Here is a 24631-nt window from a genome sequence, read left to right as displayed (position 1 = left end):
TTACAACTATTTAAACTTCAAAACTTTATATGTCAATATAAAATATGGGAAAAGGGTATATAGTTTTTCAAAAATCTTTTAAGGGGTGGGAAGCAAAATGTATAAAGAAACTGCTGTGGTTCTGGTAGTATCCTGAGGGATGAGATAGAGTTCTGTGTGCTGGCCTCTCACTTGTTTCTTTTCAGCCTACTGTGACTTATTGCAGTTTATGTATGTGGGATTCTCTCATGTTACGGATTATGTGATCTAGTTTTAACTAAAGCCATCACAAAATGGCAATAGTAAAGATTCAAAAACATGCAAAGCAACATGAAAGGCTTGGACATGAAAATATTGTCTAAGTCTTTCCTTACCCACATTATGTAGTAATAATAATAATGATCAATTTTGACTCATTTGAAACTATCAAGAGGACAACTTGAAACATGAATTTATGTAAACCGTGTTTAGGGATGAACCCTGTTGGCCAGGGGCCCCAGTTCTCCTCCACATGGGCCCTTTCACATGGCTCTTCCACTTTTTCATAGCTTGGCAGTCAGCTTCTAAGAGAGAGAAAGAGAAGCTGCCAGTCCTCTTAAAATATAGTCTGGAACCGCCATGGTGTCTTTTCTACTGTATTCTATCAGATGAAGGTGAAACAGGCCCAACCCAGATTGAAGAAAGTGGAGAAATAGTCTGTGCCTTTCGATAAGGGGAGTGGTAAAGAATTGGTAACCATCATTAATCTGACCACCAGGTTCTCAAATTATGGGATTGGGGAAAGTTAATGCTGCAAATTGGGAAGGGAAAACAGATTAAAAATTATTCCTAAGGACAGATTCTTCATCTTTGAATTGATTTTGTATGCTATTTCTTATGTGAAAATCTAATCTGTGTAAGTTTTCTGTGCTTAAAATGTATTTTTATTATTGAAAACACTGAAGCTTGTAGAATACAACATGTACAAATAAAAACATGTAACAAAGTTTTAGATTGTTTCATTTCCTGTGACCAAAATGAGAAACAAAGAAAAGAAAAAAAGTCCTTTACATTGAGTTATAATTTTTATTCGTATACAATTAGTAAAAAAAGAAATTAATACAATTTTTATAAACAATACTTAAAAGAAGTAAAAATCTATTGGAAATGCATCTCCTACAGAGATAAATCATGCACTTAATTAAAGTATATACTATCAAAACAATTAGGTCTAGCAGCTGACATTTTATATTTTGTTAAAAGAATATAAGAAACATTAATAAGGTATGGGTTTCCTTTAACATGATTTATAAACGTCTCAACTATCTTATTAATATTCTCCTAGTAAAGAAATCATGTAAGTTTTATCCCAAAATTTTATCCAATGTATCTTAAAATGTTTCAATTACATTTTTTAAAATCAGTGCCTCTAATCTACATTGCTTCAACTATTGAGGGTACTTCTCTTTCCGGCGATTAATAATGAGCATGAGAACAGCTGAAAAGAATTGTTTATTTTAAATTCATGGAAAAGGATATTTAAATATTCAAAACACATACAGACGTTCTCTTTATTGTGTCGTGGAACTCTCCATCAAATTCAAGCACTCTGACAAAAGTGGGTAAGGAAGCACCAAATTATTTGAATGAAAATGTATTACTCTTGCCACCTCACTCTACCATACATATATGAATTCAGAGCATACCAAGAGGAGTAAATATACACACTTCAAACAGATAGCTTCAACCAAATGAAAATACGTATACGCTAGGGACGTTTTTAAAGACCCACAGGTTTATGCAATCTTGACTAATCTTTGAAGGGGCTTTACTTTCCTTGGGTACTTTAAACTTCCTTCCTAAATTTAAGGACGGAGGAGGCGTAGGCATTACAAAGTGGAAGGTGTCAGAGGGAATTGAGGCAAGTCTTAAGGAAAGCAAATCAATTTCAGGAACAAGTATGTGTGGAAGTTGAGGACCTGGAAATTCATATCCTAAAACAACAACAACAACAACAGCAACAACAACCATGAACTCCAAGGGGTAGGAGTAACTCTTTTGAAGACCACAACCATAGCCCAAAGTCAAGTCCTATGTTAAAATCTGTAAAACACAATTTCTCTTTTTAGGTAAAAAACAAATAGAAAATATATTATATTCTACCCACACCGCAGTGGATCAAACTACTGTTAACTGTTAACACAGCGTGCTCAACCCACTTTGTAGATCACTGACATCGATACTAAAGGTTTGGGTTCCTTTCTGAAAAGAAGGGGCTAGCCACCAGGACTCTACGATTATAACTTGCAACTCCCAAAGGTGATGTAGGATAAAAGTTTTATAACAAAGAGTAACTTCCCCCCGCCTGGGGGCGAGGGGAGGAGTCTAGAACAGATTGCCCTTCGTTTAACAGTAAAGATTGGGAGTTATTTACCGTACACCTTAATTTATTCATAAGGAACTTAAAGAACAAGAAGTGGTCAGGAAATTCAAAAAGAGGATCTCTAGCAACCCTGAGTGGGGGGCGGGGGAGGGATGTACCACAAAAGATTACTGGAACAAGATGAGGGTGGCTTGTTCCTCCATTCCAGGAAATAAATTTCCAAACACACATTACTCCCTTGGCTCCACCAGGACGATCCTCGAGGGCCCTCAACGACCAGAAAACCTGCGGCTCCAAGTCAGCCCAGGATCAATGCTCGCCCAGGCCCTGGCCCCCAACAGCCCCAGAGTCCGGCGCCGCCGAGTACCACGCGCGGACGCAGGGAGCAGGAGCCAAGGACGCACCCGCACGCTGGCACCGCCCCTGGGGGCGCCACACCCCGCGAGGAAGAGGGACACGGCCAAGCGGCTGCGACTCACCCCTCCTCCGTATCCCGGGTAGGCCATGACGAGCGGAGCGAGCGTCACCCTCGAGTCGCGTCCGCTGTGCTGAGAGAAAAGCACAGGCGCAGGTGCAAGGAGGCGCAGCTGCAGGTGAGGCTTAAAGGCGCACTAACCGCACAGTTCACTCCTCCGAACCCGCCCCCTTCCGCAGTCCAGCCCCGCCCTGCACGGTTTCAATTGGCTGAATCCCACACTTTGGAGCCAACTCTGCTGCAGTCCGCCCCTTCCCGCAGCCTAGCCCCCCCCATCTCTGCCCTGATTGGCTACACCCCATCGGGAGCCCACCAGTCCCTGCTCGGCTCTTACTGGCTCCCTCAGGTTCTCGCGCGCTCTCCTTCTAAATCCCGAAGAAGTCTTTTCTGCTGCAACTTCCCACCCTCTGTGGAAAGGTCTTCTACAAGCCTTCAACTCCTCAAGTTACTTTTCTTTCTAGAAACCCCAAACCGGCAAGTCTGTGACTTATTTTAACCAGTCCTCCACGCTTTTGAGCTGGACTTCAAAGACCCATCTGTGAATTTCAAAATTTGCAGTTACATTTACTTTTGTGTAGTGTTGATGTCACATCAAAACTTTGCAACCAGGACCACACCTGTGGTCCAAGAGGAGCGCTTCTGCGCCAAAACCCACTTGAGGCCACATTGGACGAACAGGTTATTGATTCTGTTTGGTAGATAAATGGTGACCTGAATTGTGACATTTTGGCAAATAAACAGGATATCTAGTTAAAGTTGATTTCCAAATAAATTTCTTTAGTGTAAGTATGTCCCAAATATTGCACAGGACGTGAACATATACTAAAAACTTATTTGCTGTTTGTACACTGATAATATAGACGGTGTCCTGTATATAATCTGACTCAGCCTTTGGGCAAACTCTTGTTAAATGTTCAATTACTTTGGCTTATTAAGTAATAGCAATGGACGAGTCTGATTTATCTCTGGAATTCAAATGAATTTTGTAGCTCTGACTTTAAAAGGACAGGGCAGCTGTAGCTTTGGCTTATGAACAAATAAAAAAACCAAATGATATTATTTTGAGTTATCTCTGAAGAGCAAGAGAAGGGCTAACATGTCTCTTAAAAATAAGGCTATCAAAAAAATGTTAACTATTCACAAAGGAAATCAGCCTTGCAGAGCTCAGTATCTGTTGTTCAGCTATGCTACACAAGAGGATGTTGGACCTTGTGAAACAATTCTCAGAGGAAACAGCAGAAAGAAAGGAAGATTGCTGATGTCGAAGCTACTCTTGGGAAAGTGTCTGTAAGTTCCTTCAATGCTGTAAGAAATACTTAAGCCACTAAGGTTAAATTATTGGCATAAATAAATAGAGGGGAAGGGTAAAACCTATGTGGCAAGAGGGAAAAATGCATGGCTTATGAAGGTATCAAATGATAAAGCTCTAGAAAGAACAAACCATTCCAAAATTTTATTCCAACTGATTAACTACATGTTCAAAGAAATGCTTAGAAAGGATTGAGTGTTTACATTTACAATGTTCGTCTGATTCTATGGTCAAAATTTTTGTGCATCTTGTTTTCATCAAAATAGCCTTATTGATGCAACTGCATTTGTGTAGGTGGGAGTTAAGTCCCCATGGGTTTCTTGCTTTTCTGCACATTTAATTGCAAAGATAGTGTTTCCTGCCAGGGCAAAGTTTGGGTACGTTTGCTGGCAGCCTTCTTGGAACTTTCCTAAGCTTGGAGTTCTTCCAGTTGCATAACAAACGCAATGCATGTGCAGCACCCATCTGGCAGCTCCTCTTCGCCCTGTGGGACTTCAGAATGAGGGGAATCTATGGAAGTATGAAGCTCATGGTACCTATTGTGATTTGAGTAATAAAGTTATTTGTCTCTGACTCAGGAATCTCACACATTCTGCCAACTTCTATGAAATTGTGGCACTCTACTTGTTTGCTCATACCTAGGGTAAAATATCAGATCCTTCATAGTTCCTGCCAATATATCTCTTAACTTAGAGAAAGGGCTACCAAAGAAAGTTCCTACCATGAAGATGCAGAGGAGGACTTTGAACAACACAGCATCTCTATCTCTAAAACTAGTGTTTCAAATTATAAATATTCTAGTATAAAAATTCAAATAAGGCCATAGAGTTTTTTTTAAATAATAGTAATGTTAATTTGCCTCCATGAGTCAAGTTAATACTGTATGAACAATAGCATTTTATGAAAATGTCATGTCTATTTAAAAAATTTGCTTTTTAAATATTTTTCTTTTAATAAAATCCTTCTTTATTTTATAAAAATAGTTACAGCGTGAATACGATGTACCAGGCATTGTGTGTTGTGAAGTGTTATTTCTCAAAACAACTCCATCAGGTATATGTTATTATTCCCACTTTACAAATGTGAAAAGTAAGGTGGAGAATTGTATTTCACTACCCACAACTGCAGTTGCATAGTGACTAGCAAATCTGAGAGTTTGGCTGCAGAATGTGGTTTCTTAAACATTGTATGTCCCCTTTTCTCTCCATCCCCAACCATAGTGCTGTATTTCAGAATATAATAAAATTATTTACACCATAAAAGAAAAAAAGGCTTTAAAAGTTTTTAAATGGCAGTAGAAAATATAACTAGAGAAATAGCCAAGGAAACGCATTGTTTTGACCAAGATTAGCCAATTTAATTACTTCTCTTACACAGGATACATCCTTTCTGGTGACCATAAAGCTTACAGGATTATGTCTAACTATGGAATTTCTTCTGAATCTTGGTGGCATTGGTCTTATCATAAGTTTAGATATTCAATTAACCAGCACATTTACCAGTAAAATATAAACAAACAATAAATTAACTGCAGTTCTTTTTCCTATCTGTTGCCACCTCATTTTCTCTTTCCCACTATATGAATGAGGGAGAGAAAAGAGACACAACTACTCAGCAAATTTCAGTCACAAACCCAGAGCCTACTTCCCTCATATAAATCATATATATATATATATAAAATAAATAAGACATACCAGCTAATGGAAAACAACATTAATGGAGTTTATTTTATATCACTAAGAAATTTCATTTAGATAGAACAATTCATTTACTCAATAATTATTTATTGAACATATATAATGTAACACTATTTTAGATGTGGAAAACATACATCAATAGGAGGGGAGGAATGTCCTTGCTTTTTTGGAACTTACATTCTAGCAGGGAGAACAGACAATAGTAAGTAAAAATGATGAGTAAGTAAATTATAAACCATGTGAGAAGATGATAAATGCTATTGAAAAATAAGGAAACCTAAGTCAAGGTTAAGGGGTAGGGAGATGACAGAGTAGGTTGTAGCTCTAAATGGAGTACTTGGGTAGCTTTATTGAAAAGGCAAGATTTGAGTAAAAACTTAGAGGTCATGAATGAGTTAGACGTTCTGGAGGTATCTGTAGGAAGAAATTTCCATGAAGAACTAGAGTTAAGGTCCTAAAGCAAAACCCTGCCTGAGCTATTTGAAGAATAACAAGGAGGCCGGTGAGCCCGGAATAGATTGAGCAAGAGGGAGAGTAGTGGGAGTGGTTGCAGAAGCAGGGGACATTGGAGCAGATCATGCAGGACTTCACAGACCATTTTAAGTACTTTCTTTTATACTCTGGTTGTGATACGGAGCCACCGAAGAGTTTGAAATCTAAGTGGGACATGATACGATTTAGGAAGGCTCACTCTTTCAGCTGTTGACAATAGACAAGAGGTTAGTGTAGAAACAAGATCTGTTAGCAATCTGTTGGTAATCTAGAGATGATGGTGACCTACTAGGGTATAGCAGTTGAGATGGTGAGAAGTAGTGAGATGATTATTCTGTTTTTAAGGTATAGCCAGCAGGGTTTACTGGTGTTTTGGATTTGCCCTTAAATGACATGGTGAAGACTGGGGAAGGAGCAGTTTGGGATAGTGCCAAATCAAGAATTAATATTGAAGATGTTAAATTTGAGACACCTGTGATACTAAGTGACTATGTCAGGCTGTTAATCTAAGAGGTTGCCTGGAGTGAACAGCTTCGGGGGAGGGTGCCTACCAACCACTCAGCATTTGCATCTTAACAGACCTTTCTCCACTTGACACACTGATGACAAGTGGCAAAGAATTTATTTTTAGAGAGGGAGGATTCCTCCAAAATGGCCCTAACAATTGCTGATGCTGATAATGAAAGTGAAAGGGGACTAAGAAATTAAGGCCTCTTTGGGCATCATTGATTGTAAAAATTAATTAATAATATAAATAGTTTTATGACTTAGAGGATTAAAGGTATAGCCCATTACATATGGAAAATGATTCTGACAACTTCTAAATCCATATAACACTTAAGAAAGTACGTACACAGTGTCTGTTAGCTCAGGCTGCCATAACAAAATACCATAGGTTGTGTGGCTTCAACAAAAGGAATTTATTTCTTACAGTTCTGAAGACTGGAAGTCCAAGATCAAGCTGCCCACAGGGTCAGTGCCTAGTGAGGCCTCTCTCCTTGGTTACAGATGGCTGCCTTCTCCCTGTGTCCTCACATGACCTTTGCTTGGTGCATGAGGATAGCAAGAGAGGGGGCAAACTTTCTGGGGTCTCTTTTTATAAGGGCACAATTCCCATCATGAGGACCCCACTCTCATGACCTCACCTAAACTGAATTATCTCCTAAAGATCTATCTCCAAATATCATCCCATTGGTGGTTGGGGTTGCAGCATGCAAATTTGGAGAGGGAAGAATTTCGTTCATAGCACACAAAATCTGAAAGTTGAAAAAAGAGACACTTGATCATAATGTTCACTGTTGTGCTGTCACTTTGATCTACCCTAGTATTTATCTATTTTATGCTAAAATGTATTCCTTAATTGGATTTCCAATATTCCTTAACATAGATTTCCTTAATTGATCTACATGCAATAATTATCATACTTTTCCAGAAATTATTCATTGTGTTTTTAATATGGAATAATGAAGATATATATGTGTTATTTGCATAAGACATAAAAATATGACACTATCAAGTGAAGCCATCCAGTAATAATTTTATTTTAAGCCTGAAGTTGTTCCTTTCAGTATCTTTCTAAGGGTTACTGCCCACCAGTGAGGACAGAAGAAAAATAATAAGCGTGCCAAATAAGACAAAAATAAATATTATTTACCATTTATTACCTCAAGCAGCCACTTGACAAACTGACCTTTCTTCAGCTAAGCTCTCAATAACACAGTTTTCTGTTTTTAATTCTGAAAATACTAGTACTCTTTTGGCAGGAGTACAAACTCTAAAGCAATTTAATAATAGTGCATTTTAGCATAAAATTGTTAACAAGGCTCTTCAGAAAGGTGATGATTGGTATACTTTCTGCATATATACATCCTCACTTTGATTATTAAGTCTATTAAGCAATTTGGACTCAATGAAAACTTCTTGAGAAATTATACATATGTAGATAATGTTGATCACAGTATGTGTCCACAACTAATGCTGAATAAGAACAGCAACAGTATGAGTAAAAGCCTCAATAAAGTCATGTACTTTTCAGGTAAGATCAGAAAAATACCTACCTTAAATTTTAAATCCAAGTTGCATGCTTATGAATATCATTTAGATTCTACCTAGATAACATGGGATGATAAACCCACAAAGCTATCTTTCTAGAAATATATAAATTAAATATGTCAATTAAATTCTGTTATGTTGGTGTTTATCCCACTGGTTAGTAACCCACTTCTGTAATAACATGGGATGATATACCCACAAAGCTGACTCTCTAGAAATAAATAAATTAAATATGTCAATTAAATTCTTTTATGTTGATGCTTATCCCATTGGTTAGTAACTCGCTTCTGTGTAGTGTCAGTTAAGTTAGAGTAGTCCTGTTACAAAAAATTAAAAATAGTTTCATCAAAAACATAAAAGTGGCCCAATTCTTAAATATATTATTGGCCAACTAAAAGCTGAGATCATCTCATTTCCACATTAATCCTCAGGTGTTTTGTGTATGTGTAAAATAAGACTGCCCCCCTTCATATTTATGTAAAATTATTGGTGGAAATAAAACCTGGTAATAAAAATTTTAAAATTACAACTTATTCTTTTATATAGCACTTGATATTTTTCACAGCTATTTTGCACATTATCACATTTGAGTTTCACAACAATCTTGTGAAATAAGTAGGACCAATTACATCTTCAGAGGAAACGTAGTAATAACTTGCATTGTGGATGTAGACACAGATCAAAGCAGTTGCAAAATATTTTTAAAACAAAACATGAACTGATTATTTTTCATGTTCAGGAAATAGCACACAAAATCTGAAAGCTGAAAACAGGAGACCCCTGATCATAATGTTCACTGTTGTGCTGTCACCTTTCACTACACAATCACCAGTGCTTGTGTACTTTTGAATGAGTGTGAGAGAATGAAGTCCCATTCTTAGAGCCTTTAATGTTACTTAAAACCTAAGAATCAAGCTATAAAACACTTCATTGCTTGAGTTATCCAAAATTAGAAACTGAAGTAAAAGAAAGAGAAAAAAACTTAGTACTCTCCTGGTACAAAAAGGGGTAAGAATTGTGACAGGTACTAATGTAGATGATGACCCATGATCAGTTATGGGTGGGTATAATGAGCCCAATTAATGCACCACCCAAGATCTTCTCAGCTCAGCTTACCTTAAACACTTTCCTTGTTTTCTGTCTTTTAGCCATAAAGCTCAGTTGCTGCTGCTGCCACTTCCACCAGAAAAAAGCAGAAGGCACATTCAGACACAGTAATTGAGAGACTGTAATAAAGTCACTGTTTACAGAAGTGTTGACATAGGTAAGATAAATCAATCAGGCCTGATATAGCATCCCAGTGCAAGCAGTGTTGAGGACCCATTACCACCCTTAGGCAGAAGGGGCAAGGCAAGAAAGCAGTTATCAAAACATGGATAGAATTATTGTATGAAGAGGGTCCCCTGACACATGACTTTTAGCCCACGGATGCACCATGACCTGCATTAAGATTAGCCTAGGAAATAAATACCAAAACCTCACTCTTCTCCCTACCTCTGCTTTCCTGCTAGCGCTTCCTTTGGCTGAATCTGATCAGCAGCTAGAGGAAAAGGGAGCTCATTGATGCAGTCCACAAAGGTTAGGCTCCCTGGCACAGAACAATGTAGAGAAGGGTGAAAAGTAGATCTTTATGGGCAGGTGGAAAATGTCAAGCACACTGAAGAAAAAGAAATTCCAGAACTTAAATTCCCAACTCTGCTCAAATTAAACAAATCTCAGTTAGTGTTTCAACCCATGAAATTGTTCTGTAAGGTAAACCAAAAATCCAGATAAATTGCATAAAGTAGATGTTTTATAGAGTAATTATATTGAATGATTATTCTGTATTTAATTAAATCCAAATGAAATTCCAGAACTTAAATTCCCAACCCCGCCCAAATTAAACAACTCTTCAATTAGAGTTTCAACCCATGAAATTGTTCTGTAAAGTAAACCAAAAATCCAGATAAATTGCATAAAGTAGATATTTATAGAGTAATTATACTGAATGATTAATTGGTACTTAATTAAATCCAAATATTTCACTGAGCAACTAGGCTATATAGAAGACAGAAAGAGAGAGAGAGATATACTTAGGTTTTTATTCAACTTCCAGGATTACAGTAAGGACTTGAGCCACCCATTAAGAGAGGCACTATGGCAACCAGCAGAAAAGAAAGGGAGAGGAGACAGGAGAAAGGAGGATGTTACCTAGCAACAGAATCTTTAGGCTAGAGTTTGCTCATAAAGTGTCTAAGAAAATGGTAGTTACTGATATCAAAAAAACAAAATAAAATGAAAAAAAGATACAAAAAATGTCTGAGTGAGGACATAGAAACCATTTGAGCATATAGATAACAAAGATTAAATAATTATGTATTTGATTTCCTATGTGAAATATCTTTCTGTATATTATTTTAAATAAATCTACACATCAATAAATACATGTTTAGAAGGAAACAAAACTAATTTCTGTTGGAAAGCATTGCCTAAAATATAGCTTTTCATGTATAAATTTGAAAAATTAAATTATTATTGAACTCAACTTTCAACTGTTAACTAAGCAAAACATGTAGCTTCAGGCTATAAGTCTATCATAGTATTACAATAATGAAAAAAAATCAGCTGATACTCAGATCTTGAATTTTGATATTTTCCCTCATTAATATTTAGGAAACATCCATGTAGGAAACTACCTATCAGCTAAGCACATTATGCAGATAATAAGTTAATACCAATGTCAGAGTTGGGACAATTTCTCTTTATTAACATTTTATTTTTTTAACTTTGTTAATACTGATTTCATTAATTCACACACACATTCTGATTTCAAGAGACTAGGTTAATTGGTTCTAGTCATTATCATCCATGCTAACTCTGGAAGAAACTGTGCAATAAATAACGAAGGGGTTGACAATTGACTCCAAGTTCATTTGTTGACAGTATGACATTGGAATATATAATGCAACTTCTTTAAATCTCAGTTTCTCCTTTGCAAAATGGGGATACTCCCTATTAGAAGATCAATAAGTCCTCTTAATATTACGACAGAAAATCCAACTCAATATATCTAAACAAGAGAATTTATTGGCTCATGTAATTCAAAGTCCTGGGCTAGCTTTAGATTAAGTTTCATCTGGCATATAGACAGTTTCTCCAAGGACCCACATTTTCCAGCTGTCCCTTCTGCCTCCATTCTTAGGACATAGAGGGATGCCCCCTCCCAACCCTTAACCCAACCATAACTCACTGTTACAAATAGCTACAGGGAATCTCCACTTTTATTTCTCTGGTCCTTTTTTTTTTTTTTTTGAGATGGAGTCTCACTCTGTCATCCAGGCTGGAGTGCAGTGGTGTGATCTCAGCTCACTGCAATCTTCACCTCCCGGGTTCAAGCGATTCTCCTGCCTCAGCCTACCCAGTAGCTGGGATTACAGGTGCCTGCCACCACGTCTGGCTAATTTTTTTTTGTATTTTTAGTAGAGATGAGGTTTCACCGTGTTGGCCAAGGTGGTCTTGAACTCCTGACCTCAAGTGATCCACCCACCTTGGCCTCCCAAAGTGCTAGGATTTCTCTGGTTTTAATTGGGTTCCGTGTTCACACTTAATCACTATAGCTAGGGAGTGGGATATGTTGAGTAGGTTAAACTAATAAGGCTCCAGCTCAATAGCTGGGAAAGGGGTCAATCCTACCCAAAGATAGTTTGAGGATGAGGAAATGGGTGGTTTCTCCAGAAGAAAATCTAGGAGCAGTTTTACCAAAAACAGAAGGAATGAATACTGAGCAAGAGAGAACAATAGGCCCACTCATAAACTCATGGAGTTGTGAAGATTAAATGTGGTAACATATAGAAAGCTCAGGAAAAGCATAGGTATAGATCTTTGTTTTCCTCACACCTCCTAGCACATGGTAGGCATTTGATGTTCATTTATTCACTAAATATGCATTGAGTACCTCCTGTGTGCCAAGCTCTACACTACTATTGAGGATTCAAAAATAATGAAGACATGTTGCCTGTCCTTGTGAAGCTTATAGCTTACTAGGAATGGCAGATAAGTCAAAATGCAATTGTAACAAAGTGAGATGAGTGCTGTGGCTAGAGGTAAGCTCAGGATGACATAGAATCACAAAAGAAAGGTGCAGGGAGGTGTAACATAGGCATAGTCATGAAAACAATCCCTATAAACATCCTCAATACATGTTACCTTGTCCCTTACCTATAGATATTTATACCCTTTTCCCTGATTCTGTAGCAGAAGTATATTGGGCCCTGAGCAGCTTAATTTTAAATGATTTTTTTCTGAAGATTGGAGAGAACATTAGCAGTAGAGGTAATGAAGTAGAAGGTTATCTTCTCTGCCTTTATAACATGTATTTTAAGTTGAAATTATAGCCATGATTTTACCTCCCTAGTGGGAAATATAGATTATCTCCCTTTTCTGTTAACCGGCAAAAAAAAAATCTATAATTGTACATAGTTACAATTTTGTTTAACTGAATCAGCTTAATTTGTTCCAATGCAGTTAAGATCTCACAGTTAAAGCCCCACAAGGTGGCGGCAGAGGAAACATCATCTGTGAGTCGCAGTGTGGAGAAGTCTCAGGAAGGAAGCAAGGGAAGGCTTTCCCACTTACACCTTTCTGAGAAAGGCATGGATAAGACGATGTCTAGGATTTGGCCTGGGCTGCTTTGTCCCTGCCACCTCTTCAAAGGAGACACCGTATCATCAAGGTTCCAGGGAATAAGATGAGCCTTAGGCAGTAATTGGCCTTATCTGAGAACTTTGGTCAGCCTCCAGAATTCCTTTTTCGAGATAAGTTTCAGGCTTTCTCTAGGGTTCACTGTGGGTGTTCCACAATTATTAAATGTTAACATTATGCTTAATTGGTAATTAACAGCATGCAGCATATTTGTGAGCACATAAGCAGTCTGTTCCTGAAATGAATGAAGCATTTCTGAGATGTCTGTCAGGGATCACTCACAGTCCATGCATGCTGCCTTATTTATTTTTCTCTATTAAAAATCATAAATCCTTCATCTTAAAGTATTTTTAAATAGATTATTTGTAGTAACAAAATAATTTGGATCACCTGATAATTTAAAAATCTCTCACATAGTATGAATATGTCCCTTGAGACTCTTACTGCCTTTCAGGGAGAAAGGATGAATGAAATGAAATCATCTATACTAAATAAGTTCTAAAATTTTGAATGAGTTCTAAGGATGAGGAGGGACTCTGCAAGCTCCCCAAAGCTGCTAAATCTATATACCCTCAACACAAATACTCAGATAGATAAATGAAACACACAGCCGATTTATTGGGAATTCAGAGGGAAAAAAAGTTAATGATTTAAGGAATAATCAGAAAATATATTTTAATATGCAATATACATTTACATTATAAAATACGGTATAATTTGTGATCTTAATAAATAGGTGTCTCATCTCTTCGTTACTGGCTTTACTCATCCATTCTTTCATTTATAACAGTACTAGCATATTATAATTGAAGTCCCTTTCCCACCTTCAACAAAATAGTATACAGGTTCCAGAGCTTGCTCAACTTTTTTAGCATTTGATTCTATGCAAAACTGTTGGTAAAGGCAGCTGCTGGCTCTGAATTAATCTTGCTAGTTTTTGGGTGTATATAAATGTGAGGCAGTCTAAGAAAGCCCTGATACCATATTTCTATTTTTGTGAGAATTCTTTGTACGTCATGTTTTGATCCCCCAGCAGAGACTTTCAAACACCTTTCCAAAAATGCGTAATCACAAAAAATGAACTTTTTTAAAAAAGTGTACTCTTTTTGGAGTACAGATGGGGCCCAGTGCTCTGCCCATTGAGCCTCTCTCCATCACATCTTAGGGATGTATCACTAAGTCACATTAAATCTTCTCAGTTTAAATATTAGTCACCTAGGCCATGATAAACTTGCAGTAAATGTGACTGTGCATTATTTTTGTGTGGAAGTTGAATTTCCTTATAGTCTCTATAACTTCCCTCTTCCTTTTTGGTAAAAGTATAAGAAACTCCAGTTACTACAAGCAAGACAGTTTTTTCAATGATTCAGGACTTCCTCCTTCAGTCCCTCATTCTCTTTCCTGAACCACAAGTTGAAGGACTGCTGTGGGCCTTGTTAGTAGGCATGAGTTAAGCAAAAATCCTTCGAAGTAGTTCTGATTCAGATTTCCTGCACTTGTTACTTTCTCTCCAGTTTAAAGACATTGTGGACTTTTCAGTTGAATTCATATGTATTTGATTCTTCCAAATATTAGCTAAGGATTTATGCTCTAAAGTGTCCAGGGAGCTACTGCTATGAAGCTACATAAATATATATATATATTTATATATTATATAATGTATATATTATATATAATGTATATATTATATAATGTATATATTATATATAATGTATATATTATACAATGTATATATTATATATAATGTATATATTATATAATATATAAATAATATTGTATATTTATATTTTTATATATATATATTTTTTTTTTTTTTGAGATGGAGTCTCGCTCTGTCGCCCAGGCTGGAGTGCAGTGACGCGATCTTGGCTCACTGCAAGCACCCCCTCCTGGGTTCGTGCCATTCTCCTGCCTCAGCCTCCTGAGTAGCTGGGACTACAGGTGCCCACCACCATGCTCGGCTAATTTTTTGCATTTTTAGTAGAGACAGGATTTCACCATGTTAGCCAGGATGGTCTCAATCTCCTGACCTCGTGATCCACCCGCCTCGGCCTCCCAAAGTGCTGGGATTACAGGCGTGAGCCACCACACCCGGCAGAAGTTGTGTATTTTATATAATGCCTAATAGGTTTTATTTGTTCTAAGCAACTAGGTGGCAATGCCCAGGTCAATGAATTTAGCAGATGAATGTTCCAGACTACGTGTCCTTTCATAAATTGCTGAAAATATGTGTCCACTTATATCACAGCTTTATCCAAAATGAATTATGAATGATTCAGGAAGATATCTAAAAAACATAATCCAGTTTCCAAATTCTCCTGCTCAGGCCAGCAAGTTATATATATACAGTTTGTCTCAGTCTGTTAGTTCTGCTACAACAAAATACCTGAGACTGGGTAATATAAAGAACAGAAATTTATTTCCTCACAGTTCTGAAGGATGGGAAGTCCAATATCAAGGGCACAGATAGGTTCAGCATCTGGTGAGGTCCCCAGCCTCTGCTTCCAAGATGGTGCCATGAATGCTATTTCTTGACATGGTGGGTCAGAAGGGCAAAATATGCTCAACTCACTCAGTTTTAAAAGGGTACTAATCCTGCCCACTAGGCCACAGCCCTCATGGTGTAATCTCCTCCTAAAGGCCCCACCTCTTAACACTGTTGCACTGGGGATGATATTTCAACATAAATATTGAAGGGGGCACAATAATTCAAACCATAGGATAGTTGATACTCACTATTCATGGATTTCATTTGTGTGAATTCAGCTACTTGCTAATACTTATTTGTAACTCCCAAATAATCAATACTTGTGGCCCTTTCACAGTCATTTGCAAACATGTGCAGAACTGTGAAACATCTGAATCACCTGACGCACAGACTCCTAACTGAGGTCAAACAAGGCAGTGCTCTGCCTTCTTGTTTCAGCTCTTATACTATAAATAAGTATACTTTTTGTAGTATATTTAGTGCCACATTTTTCACATTTTTGTGCTCTTTGTTAGTGATTTCACTGTTTAAAATGGCCTCCCAGCACAGTGCTGAAGTGCGGTCTAATACTCCTGAGCACAAAAGAAAATAAGTATGTTAGGTAAGCTTTGTTCAGGTATGAGTCATAGTGCAATTGGCTGTGAATTCAATGTTAATGAATCAACAATATATACTAAATAAAATGTCTTTAAATAGAAATACAGGCAAAACAAGGTTATGTATTGATCAGTTGACAAAAATGTTACTGGGGCTCATAGGAACCTAACCCTCGTTTTCTCTAGAAGCAATGGCTCAGTATTCACTAATTCAGTGCTTATAGTGACTTTCAAGAATATAACTGCCACCAAAAATGAGAATTGATGGTATCCTCAGTTGGCACTAGGCTAACAGAAGCCCTAATCCCTAGTTCTCACCTCTGACGGAAGAATGAAATTACAAGTGGGTTTGAAAAGAAAAATAACTGACACTAAAGTTCTAACCATGGAGATTGTGAGGCAATGGATAATTTTATACAGGTTTCCATGTAAGTCTAATCTGGACATAGGTTGAGAACAACTTCCTAAGTGGTCACTTGGCTCACTTTGCCACCACAAAAAGGGACTGAATTGGCCATGTCAGCACTTCCTATTGGAGATATTCTTCAAGGCCAATGTGTGTATTCAGGTACATAAAACAACTGGAAAGCAAGTTTGTAGCATTCTTTGGGTCATTCTTTTATTTTAATATTCATACAAAATGGTTTGACCTACTGTAGCATTGCCTTAGTATTAAAAATCAAAATTATTGGCTATTACTAAAAAGTCAAAAAATAACGCATGCTGGCAAGGTTATGGAGAAAAAGGAATGCTTACATACTGTTGGTGGGAGTGTAAATTAGTTCAGCCATTGTGGAAGACAGTGTGGTGATTCCTCCAAGACCTAAAGACAGAAATACCATTTGACCCAGCAATCCCATTACTGGGTATATACCCAAAGGAATAAAAATTGTTCTATTGTAGAGACACCTGTGTGCATGCATCCATTGCAGCACTATTCACAATAGCAAAGACATGGAATCAACCTAAATGCCCATCAGTAACAGACTGGATAAAGAAAATATGGTACATATATACCATTAAAAACCATGCAGCCATAAAAAAGAATGAGATCATATCCTGTGCAGGGACATGGATGGAGCTAGAGGTCATTGTTATTAGCAAACTAACACAGGAACAAAAAACCAAATACTGCATGTTCTCACTTATAAGTGAGAGCTAAATGATGAGAACACATGGAGGAATGACACACGCTGTGGCCTATTGGAAAGTGAAGGGTGCGAGGAGGGAAAAGATCATGAAAAATAACTAATGGGTACTAGGCTTAATATCTGGGTGATGAAATAATCTGTACAACAAACCCCCATGACACAAGTTTACCTATGTAATAAACCAGCACATGTACCCCTGAACTTAAAAGTTAAAAATAACAATAATTATAATAAAATAAAAATAAAAAATTTTGATCCCTATCATTAAAAATATTTGAACATGGACCCCAGTAAATATATGGTTATTCATTTAGAAAATCTTCACATGTACAACTATAATAATTTATCATAAAATACAACAAAAACGAAAAAGGAATGAGATGAACTAATTTTTTAAAATGTAATTTATATAATTCAGTGCATTGATAATAAAAAAATTTGTAGTTGATAATGCTTATATTTTAAAATCTTAGTTTAACCCTTCGTGATTTAGCAGTTCAAAAGTTTGATTCAATTTATCTCAATATTTCAATAATTAATTCTACAGCCTTCCTACTCTCTTACCTTAAGACTTTTTCAATTATAATATGGATATAGAAGTGCTGGGAATGGAAGAATGTGGTCCCTTTAAGTGATATGGAAGTGGGGAAGGGAAGTGTTAAGTAGAGGAGGGCATGATCCCTAGCTAGGGCTCCATCCCCATGGACCTAGGTGAGGACAGGCATTTCCTGCCCAAATGTTGCATTTCCCAAGACCACACAGTCCTGCCACGCCCCCATCCTGTGCCTATAAAAAAAACCCTGAGACCGCAGCAGGCAGACATAGAAGGAGCTGGACATCAAGAAGAGCATATCAGCAGAATACACAGGCAGCTGAATGTGGAGAGGAACGCACTGACAGGCACCAGAATGCTGCCAGGCCACTGACCAGCAGAAGCAGAATGATGCAGAGTTTGGCTGGGATAGTCAGTGGAGAGCCCAGGCCACCGAGAGGCCCAACTCCAGGGGTAAACCTTCCCATTCAATCCCCTTCTGACTTCCCCCAAGCTACCTCCACTCAATAAAACCTTGCACTCATTCTCCAAGCCTAGGTGTGATTACATTCTTCTAGTACACCAAGGCAAGAACCCAAGATACAGAAAGCCCTCTGTCCTTGCAACAAGGTAGAGGGTTTAATTGAGCTGGTTAAGACAAGCCATCTATAGACAGCAAAACTAAAAGCAAAACTAAAAGAGTACCCTGTAATACACTCCCACCGGGGCTTCAGGAGCTGTAAATATTCACCCCTGGACACTGCCATGAGGTCGGAGCCCCACAGCCTGCCCGTCTGTATGCTCCCCTAGAGGTTTGAGCAGCGGGGCAACTTTTCCTGTCTCAACTGGGGGCTCACCTGGGATCTTAGAAGGTGAGTGTGAGTGAATGCTAAACTGTCAGGTTTGCCTTTCTTCCAAAACCCTGCCACCTCTCTCTCTTTCCTATGAGTAAGAGGCTCTGTTTCCTTTTCTTTTTTGAGACAGGACCTGGCTCTGTCACCCAGGCTGCAGTGCAGCACAATCTTGGCTCACTGCAACCTCCACCTCCCAGGTTCAAGCAATTCTTCTGCCTCAGCCTCCCGAGTAGCTGCGATTACAGGCACATGCCACCAATCTCGGCTAATTCTTTTTTTTCTTTTTTTTGGTAGAGACAGGGTTTCACCATGTTGGCCAGGCTGATCTCGAACTCCTGACTTCAGGTGATCCACTCATCTTGGCCTCCCAAAGTGCTGGGATTACAGGTGGAGCCACCATGCCCAGCAAGCCTCTGTTGTCTTTTTGTCACTTTTTCTGTCTTGCACAGTTTGAAATGGCTCTCATCTCTTTCTTTATAATGTTAAGTGTTTTGCTACAGGCTGCGTCAATGTTACTAAGTAAAATGAGTATTTGGCCCAGCCACCAAAGGTGCAAATCAGACCAACTGCTCCTAGAGGTGCCAGGTATGCCTCTACCTTGACAGCCACAGGCATGCGTGGCTCAGGGAATGTCTCCTTACCCTTTCCCCTTTCAGCTCAGCTGCCTAGGTGTGCCTGCAGCAGGCAAAGGCTGAGCCCAACAGCCATGAGGGGGAGCAGGAACAAACAAGCAATAGCCAGGACCCTACAGGGTGCTTCTTGCCTAATATGCCAACAGAACCTCCCCTGGCCAGGGAATTCAACCTGGTCTGAACTAGGGGAAGGATGGGAAAGATAATTACAAGGATTAAAAGGGCCCACCCACTTGCACTAAGTAAGGGGTCCTTCTCCTAGCATCCCCCCTTTTTTGCCCCTTTTACCGTTTTTCTCTTTTTTTTCCTTTTCCAAGTGAGAGGGCTCCCCCTGCCCCCCACAATATAACAGAGGAGCAACCCCTGCTGGCTGATAACTGCAAATTCAGCAGGGCACATTTGAGATACTCTAAACAGATACAAACAGCCTCTAAAATACCTTTTTGGTCCCAAACTCAATTTAAGCTTCAGATTGAGGCCCAAGAAAGAAAAACTGGGCCTGAGGAATCCAAAGCCAGGTGACAGGCACAGTGTAAATGGGCAGAACCAATTCCTGCCGACTAAAACCCACCCCACGGAAGGAGGCCATGGTTCATGGAATAAACAGGCCCAGGGAACTCAAAGTTTGCCAATAGCAAGAAGAAAGGGAGGCATAGGTGAGGGCAGTTAATTCCCATTCTCCAGGTTTTCCCTACCTCATGGGTACATACCTCATTTGTACCTATGGCTGGCACCTGCCAAGGTCTCTGGGGCTCAGGGATAAGCAGTAGAGAGTGGAGGGAGGATGCTCACTTTCTCTCTCCATCTCCATCATACCCTGAGTTTTTTCTGAAAGAAGGAAAGGAAGGCCGGGTGTGGTGGCTCACGCCTGTAACCCCAGCACTTTGGGAGGCCGAGGCAGGCAGATCACCTGAGATCAGGAGTTTGAGACCAGCCTGGCCAACATGGTGAAACCTCGTGTCTACTAAAAATACAAAAAATTAGTTGTGCATGGTGGGGCTTGCCTGTAGTCCCAGCTACTTGGGAGGTGGAGGCAGGAGAATTGCGGAACCCAGGAGGTGGAGACTGCAGTGAACCAAGATCGTGCCATTGCACTCCAACCTGGGCGACAGAGCAAGACTCCATCTCAAAAAAAAAAAAAAGAAAAAAAAAAAGAAGGGAAATGAGGGATGCCTCTATTCCCTGTCTTTCAGAATGGGCAACCAGTTCTCTTCACCACCCTCAGCTTATACTCCTCTGGGGTGTATGCTGAACCATTGGGACTACTTTGACCCTCAGAATCTGAAGGAAAAATGCCTCATAGCCCTCTGCACAAAAGTTTGGCCAAATTATGATTTACAGGAAGGACTGGCTTGGCCTCGGGAAGGGACCATTCATTTCAATACCATCTGGCAATTGGAACTTTTCTGTAGACTTGAGGATAGATGGTCTGAGGTCCCATACGTGCAAGCTTTCTATACCTTGTAAGGCAATCCAGACCTTTGCTGACAATGTAGGATTGATCCAACCTTCTGTTTCCTGTCTCAGGGAAGGCTGCAAGGGGCAAGCCCAGCAAATTAAAGACATGAGTCTCAGAGGCACACCCAGCAGAGAAGCCAACTCCCTCAAGCCCTGCTCCTCTGGGTCCACCCCGAACTCCCTATCCAGTTTCAGCCTCTCACTTGCCCCCTCCTAGAAATCCTCACCCTAAACAAACCCCAGTCTTACTCTTGCCTCTCCAATAGATGCCAAGTGAATTTGGGCCCAGTAAGGTCCAGGTCCCCTTCTCCCTACAGGACTTAACGCAAATGAAGGGGGACCTTGGCAAGTTTTCAGATGACCTTGGTAGATATATAGAGGCTTTCCAGAATTTCACCTAAATATTTGAACTCTCCTGGAGAGATGTTATGTTACTTTTGAATCAGACCCTGACAGACACTGAGAAACACGCCATTCAGCAAGTGCAGACAGATTTGGGGATGAGTTTTGTATCACATATAGTGTCAGGGAAGGGGGCAAACATTATCCAACCAGAAGAGAAGCAGTACCAATGGATGACCCTGAAGGGGATCCCAGTGATGAGATGGGAAAATGGAAGAGGAGACACTTTCAGGTATGCATAATGGAGGGCTTATGTAGGACAGGAATTTGATGAAAATCCCACTGCCTTCCTGGAGAGGCCTTGGCAAAACACACCTCTCTATCTCCTGATTCAGTCAAGGGGCAACTAATCCTAATGGATAAATTTATTACTCAGTCAGCTCCTGACATCAGGAGGAAGTTGCAGAAACGGGCCCCGGGAGCAGACAATACATTAGGGGACCTCCTGAAAATGGACACCTTGGTCTTTTATAATAGAGACAGGGAAGCCCAGGAAGGAGAGAGGAAACACAGGAAAGAGACAGAAGCTTTAGTGGCCACCAGGCAAGCTCACAAACCCCCGAATTCCCAGGGTGCACCTGTTAATTGCTAAGGATGTGGCAACAACAGTTAGCTCCCTTCTAAAGTTTAACTGCTCCCATACAAGGTTTAATTTCTTTGACCAGGCTGAAACAGCTCGGGGTACAATGTTGTTGTTGTTGTTAGTATATTTCATTTCTTATCTCTGTAATCTTTGGCACTAAATTCTTTCCTTGTGTAATACACATTTAACCCATGCATACTTAACTTTATAGAACTTGGGTTTTTTTTCTCCCATGCCTAGAAGCCATCAAACTCCAAATGGTCAGGCAATCGGAGCCTCGGACGATGGCTCTCCTTTGCTAGGAACCCTCAGATAAACCTCTGGGAGGAGTCTGTGCCATTTTTACCAAAACAATGCCCCGTGTCAGCAGGAAGCAGCTAAAACCGGTCATCGTCCATATTCTAACGGCAGTTAGCTGTACCTCTTCAGAGGGGATAAATGATATGGAAGTGCTGCGAAGGGAAGAGTGTGGTCCCTGTAAATGATACAGAAAGGGGAAAGGGAAGTGCTGGATAGAGGAGGGTGCGATCCCTAGCTAGGGCTTTACCCTCACGGACCTAGGTGAGGACAGGCATTTCCTGCCAAATGTTGCATTTCCCAAGACCACTGTAGCCTGCCATGCCCCCATCCTGTACCTATAAAAACCTCCAAGACCCCAGCAGGCAGACACAGAGGCAGCTGGACTCGAGAGGAGCACATCAGTAGAAAAACACATAGGCGGCTGAACGTTGAGAGGAACACACCAAAAGGCACCAGCACGCTGGCAGGCCACCATCTGGCAGAAGTAGAACGTCGCAGAGTTTGGCGGGGGCAGTTGAGGGGAGCCCAGGCTGCTGAGTGGCCTGACTCCAGGGAAAACCTTTCCACTCCATCCCCTTCTGACTTCCCCTGAGCTACCTCCACTCAATAAAAGCTTGCACACATTCTCCAAGCCCAGGTGTGATCCGATTCTTCCAGTATACCAAGTCAAGAACCTGGGATACAGAAAGCCCTCTGTCCTTGAGACAATGTAGAGGGTCTAACTGAGCTTGTTAACACAAGCCACCTATAGACGGCAAAACTAAAAGATCACCCTGTAACACATGCCCGCTGAGGTTTCAGAAGCTGTAAACATCCACCCCTAGACACTGCCGTGGGTTGGAGCCCCACAGCCTGCCTGTCTGCAGGCTCCCCTAGAGGTTTGAGCAGTGGGGCACTGAAGAAGCGAGCCACACCCCCATCACACACCCTGAGAGGGGGACAAGGGAATTTTTCCCATTTCAATATGAGCAGAGGTGATATAAAAGTATTTAACAATTTCTATGGGGTGGGTATTAAGCAATTAGAATAGCCACTCCCCAATCAAAATGGACACAGACTGGGACATCTAACCCAAACCTCACTACTAGCTAAATGTCAACCATGATTGCAAGATAAAGACAATGGTAGTCTAGTTACCTTTGACTGTAGTTTGCTCTTAAGCATTTATTTTAAAATAAAACAATTACAATCTAGGCTTTGAGGTAAAAGTACTGTTTTAACAAAAACATTTGCAGGTAACTGTTTTTGAAAAGACTTTAAGCTACGGAAGGAGTACTTGCAAAATGAATGTTCCAAAACTTATCTATTGATACGTGACTTTCATTTTTTGCCAAAACTGCTATGTAGAAACGTTTTTATATGTGAAAACTTAAAACCAGAATTTTAATTGAGTTGATGAAAGTGATTAGGAAATTATTACCAAGATTTAGTGAACTTAGCCATAATTTTTTTTCTATTTTAGGCTTACTACTATTTTTGAAATAAAAAGCTATGACAGTATCCTTTTAATAAACTTTCCTGCTAAATCAGCCTATCAGTTTCAGTTAAATGGCTGAAAGTCTTGCTTAAAGTCTCAGTTAAATGGCTAGCTATTATATACTGTTTACATTATGTGTATATATATGTAACTAAATTTTTCCTTTATAAATTGTGCATTCTTTGAAGACTAGCACCGCACCATCTCTTCTTTATTTTTCCTGTAAGCATAGTGGGCTGGAGTCACATACTGGGCACATAAACATGCCAGGCTGGTGCTAGTGTGTTACAGTCTATCCTTAGAACAAACTTATGACATGATACCAGAATCTTTCCATTTTACAACTGATGTATTTGAGGTGATTTTTCAAAGCACAGCAATTAAGAAGTAGTATTGAGATGTGAACCCAGACAGCCTGAACTCAGAGTCTCTGTGCTTAACCATACCCCACACTGCCAGGTTAAGAGCATTTAACACTTTAAATTACACAAAGCAGGCTCATTATTGATACAAATGAGCAAATAAGTAAAGGAACAGAACAACAATTCCAGGGTTTCTCACTAAACTAAAATTATTGTCATTTTCTTTGAAAAAGACATTACTGCTATGCATGGTCATTAAATTGTAGTGGCAGCTCATATTGTTACCACTTTTTAAAAAGTCAAATGAAAAGTTGCATAACAATGGGAAAATACATAGTTCAGCAGGATCTGCTGCCTCAAAAGAGAAAGGAAAAAGAAACTTACATTTGGGAACTGGTGAAGAGGATTAAAATGAAACCTAGTAGAAGAAACTTGACAGAGGAAAACAATTATTTACTCAAGTGAAAAACAGAAAATAAACTAAATCATGATGCAAAAAATATAGATGAAAAAAAGATACATTGTGAGAGATTGTGTCTTGGCTTGTGTTTCCTTAACCTCCTTTCTCCAAAAAGTGTCCTATCAAGACTATGGGAGATTCCTAAAAAAGAAGTCCCTTCCACCCACGCCTAATCCTCATCACTCAGATCTCATCCAGCAGAGTGACTCCTACTTGTGAGAAAATATGAATTGTTATTGTTGGGTGTTATGTGATGCTAATAGGGTTAGACGAGGATGACTATTTGGGAA

At 39.4% G+C, this 24631-nt stretch overlaps 1 protein-coding gene across 7 annotated transcripts in view; it reads right to left on the bottom strand.

The window, feature by feature from the left end:
* Positions 1-24631, bottom strand: part of GCA (grancalcin) — a 43884-nt gene that overhangs the window by 17242 nt on the left and 2011 nt on the right. Inside the window, exon 1 of one of the 7 annotated variants that reach the window (XM_054548786.2) lies at positions 9483-9501. The exons of 3 other annotated variants lie outside the window; for them this stretch is intronic. Coding sequence is in view for 1 of the 4 variants with exons in the window: in NM_001133917.1 (NP_001127389.1) it covers positions 2821-2847 (27 nt within the window). In the remaining 3 variants the exon portion in view is untranslated. 7 annotated transcript variants of the gene reach the window in all.

The sequence above is a fragment of the Pongo abelii genome, chromosome 11 (assembly GCF_028885655.2).
Source record: "Pongo abelii isolate AG06213 chromosome 11, NHGRI_mPonAbe1-v2.0_pri, whole genome shotgun sequence".
NCBI lineage: Eukaryota > Metazoa > Chordata > Mammalia > Primates > Hominidae > Pongo > Pongo abelii.
The sequence above is the reverse complement of the archived record's forward strand: the minus strand, read 5'-3'. Positions and strand labels throughout refer to the sequence as shown.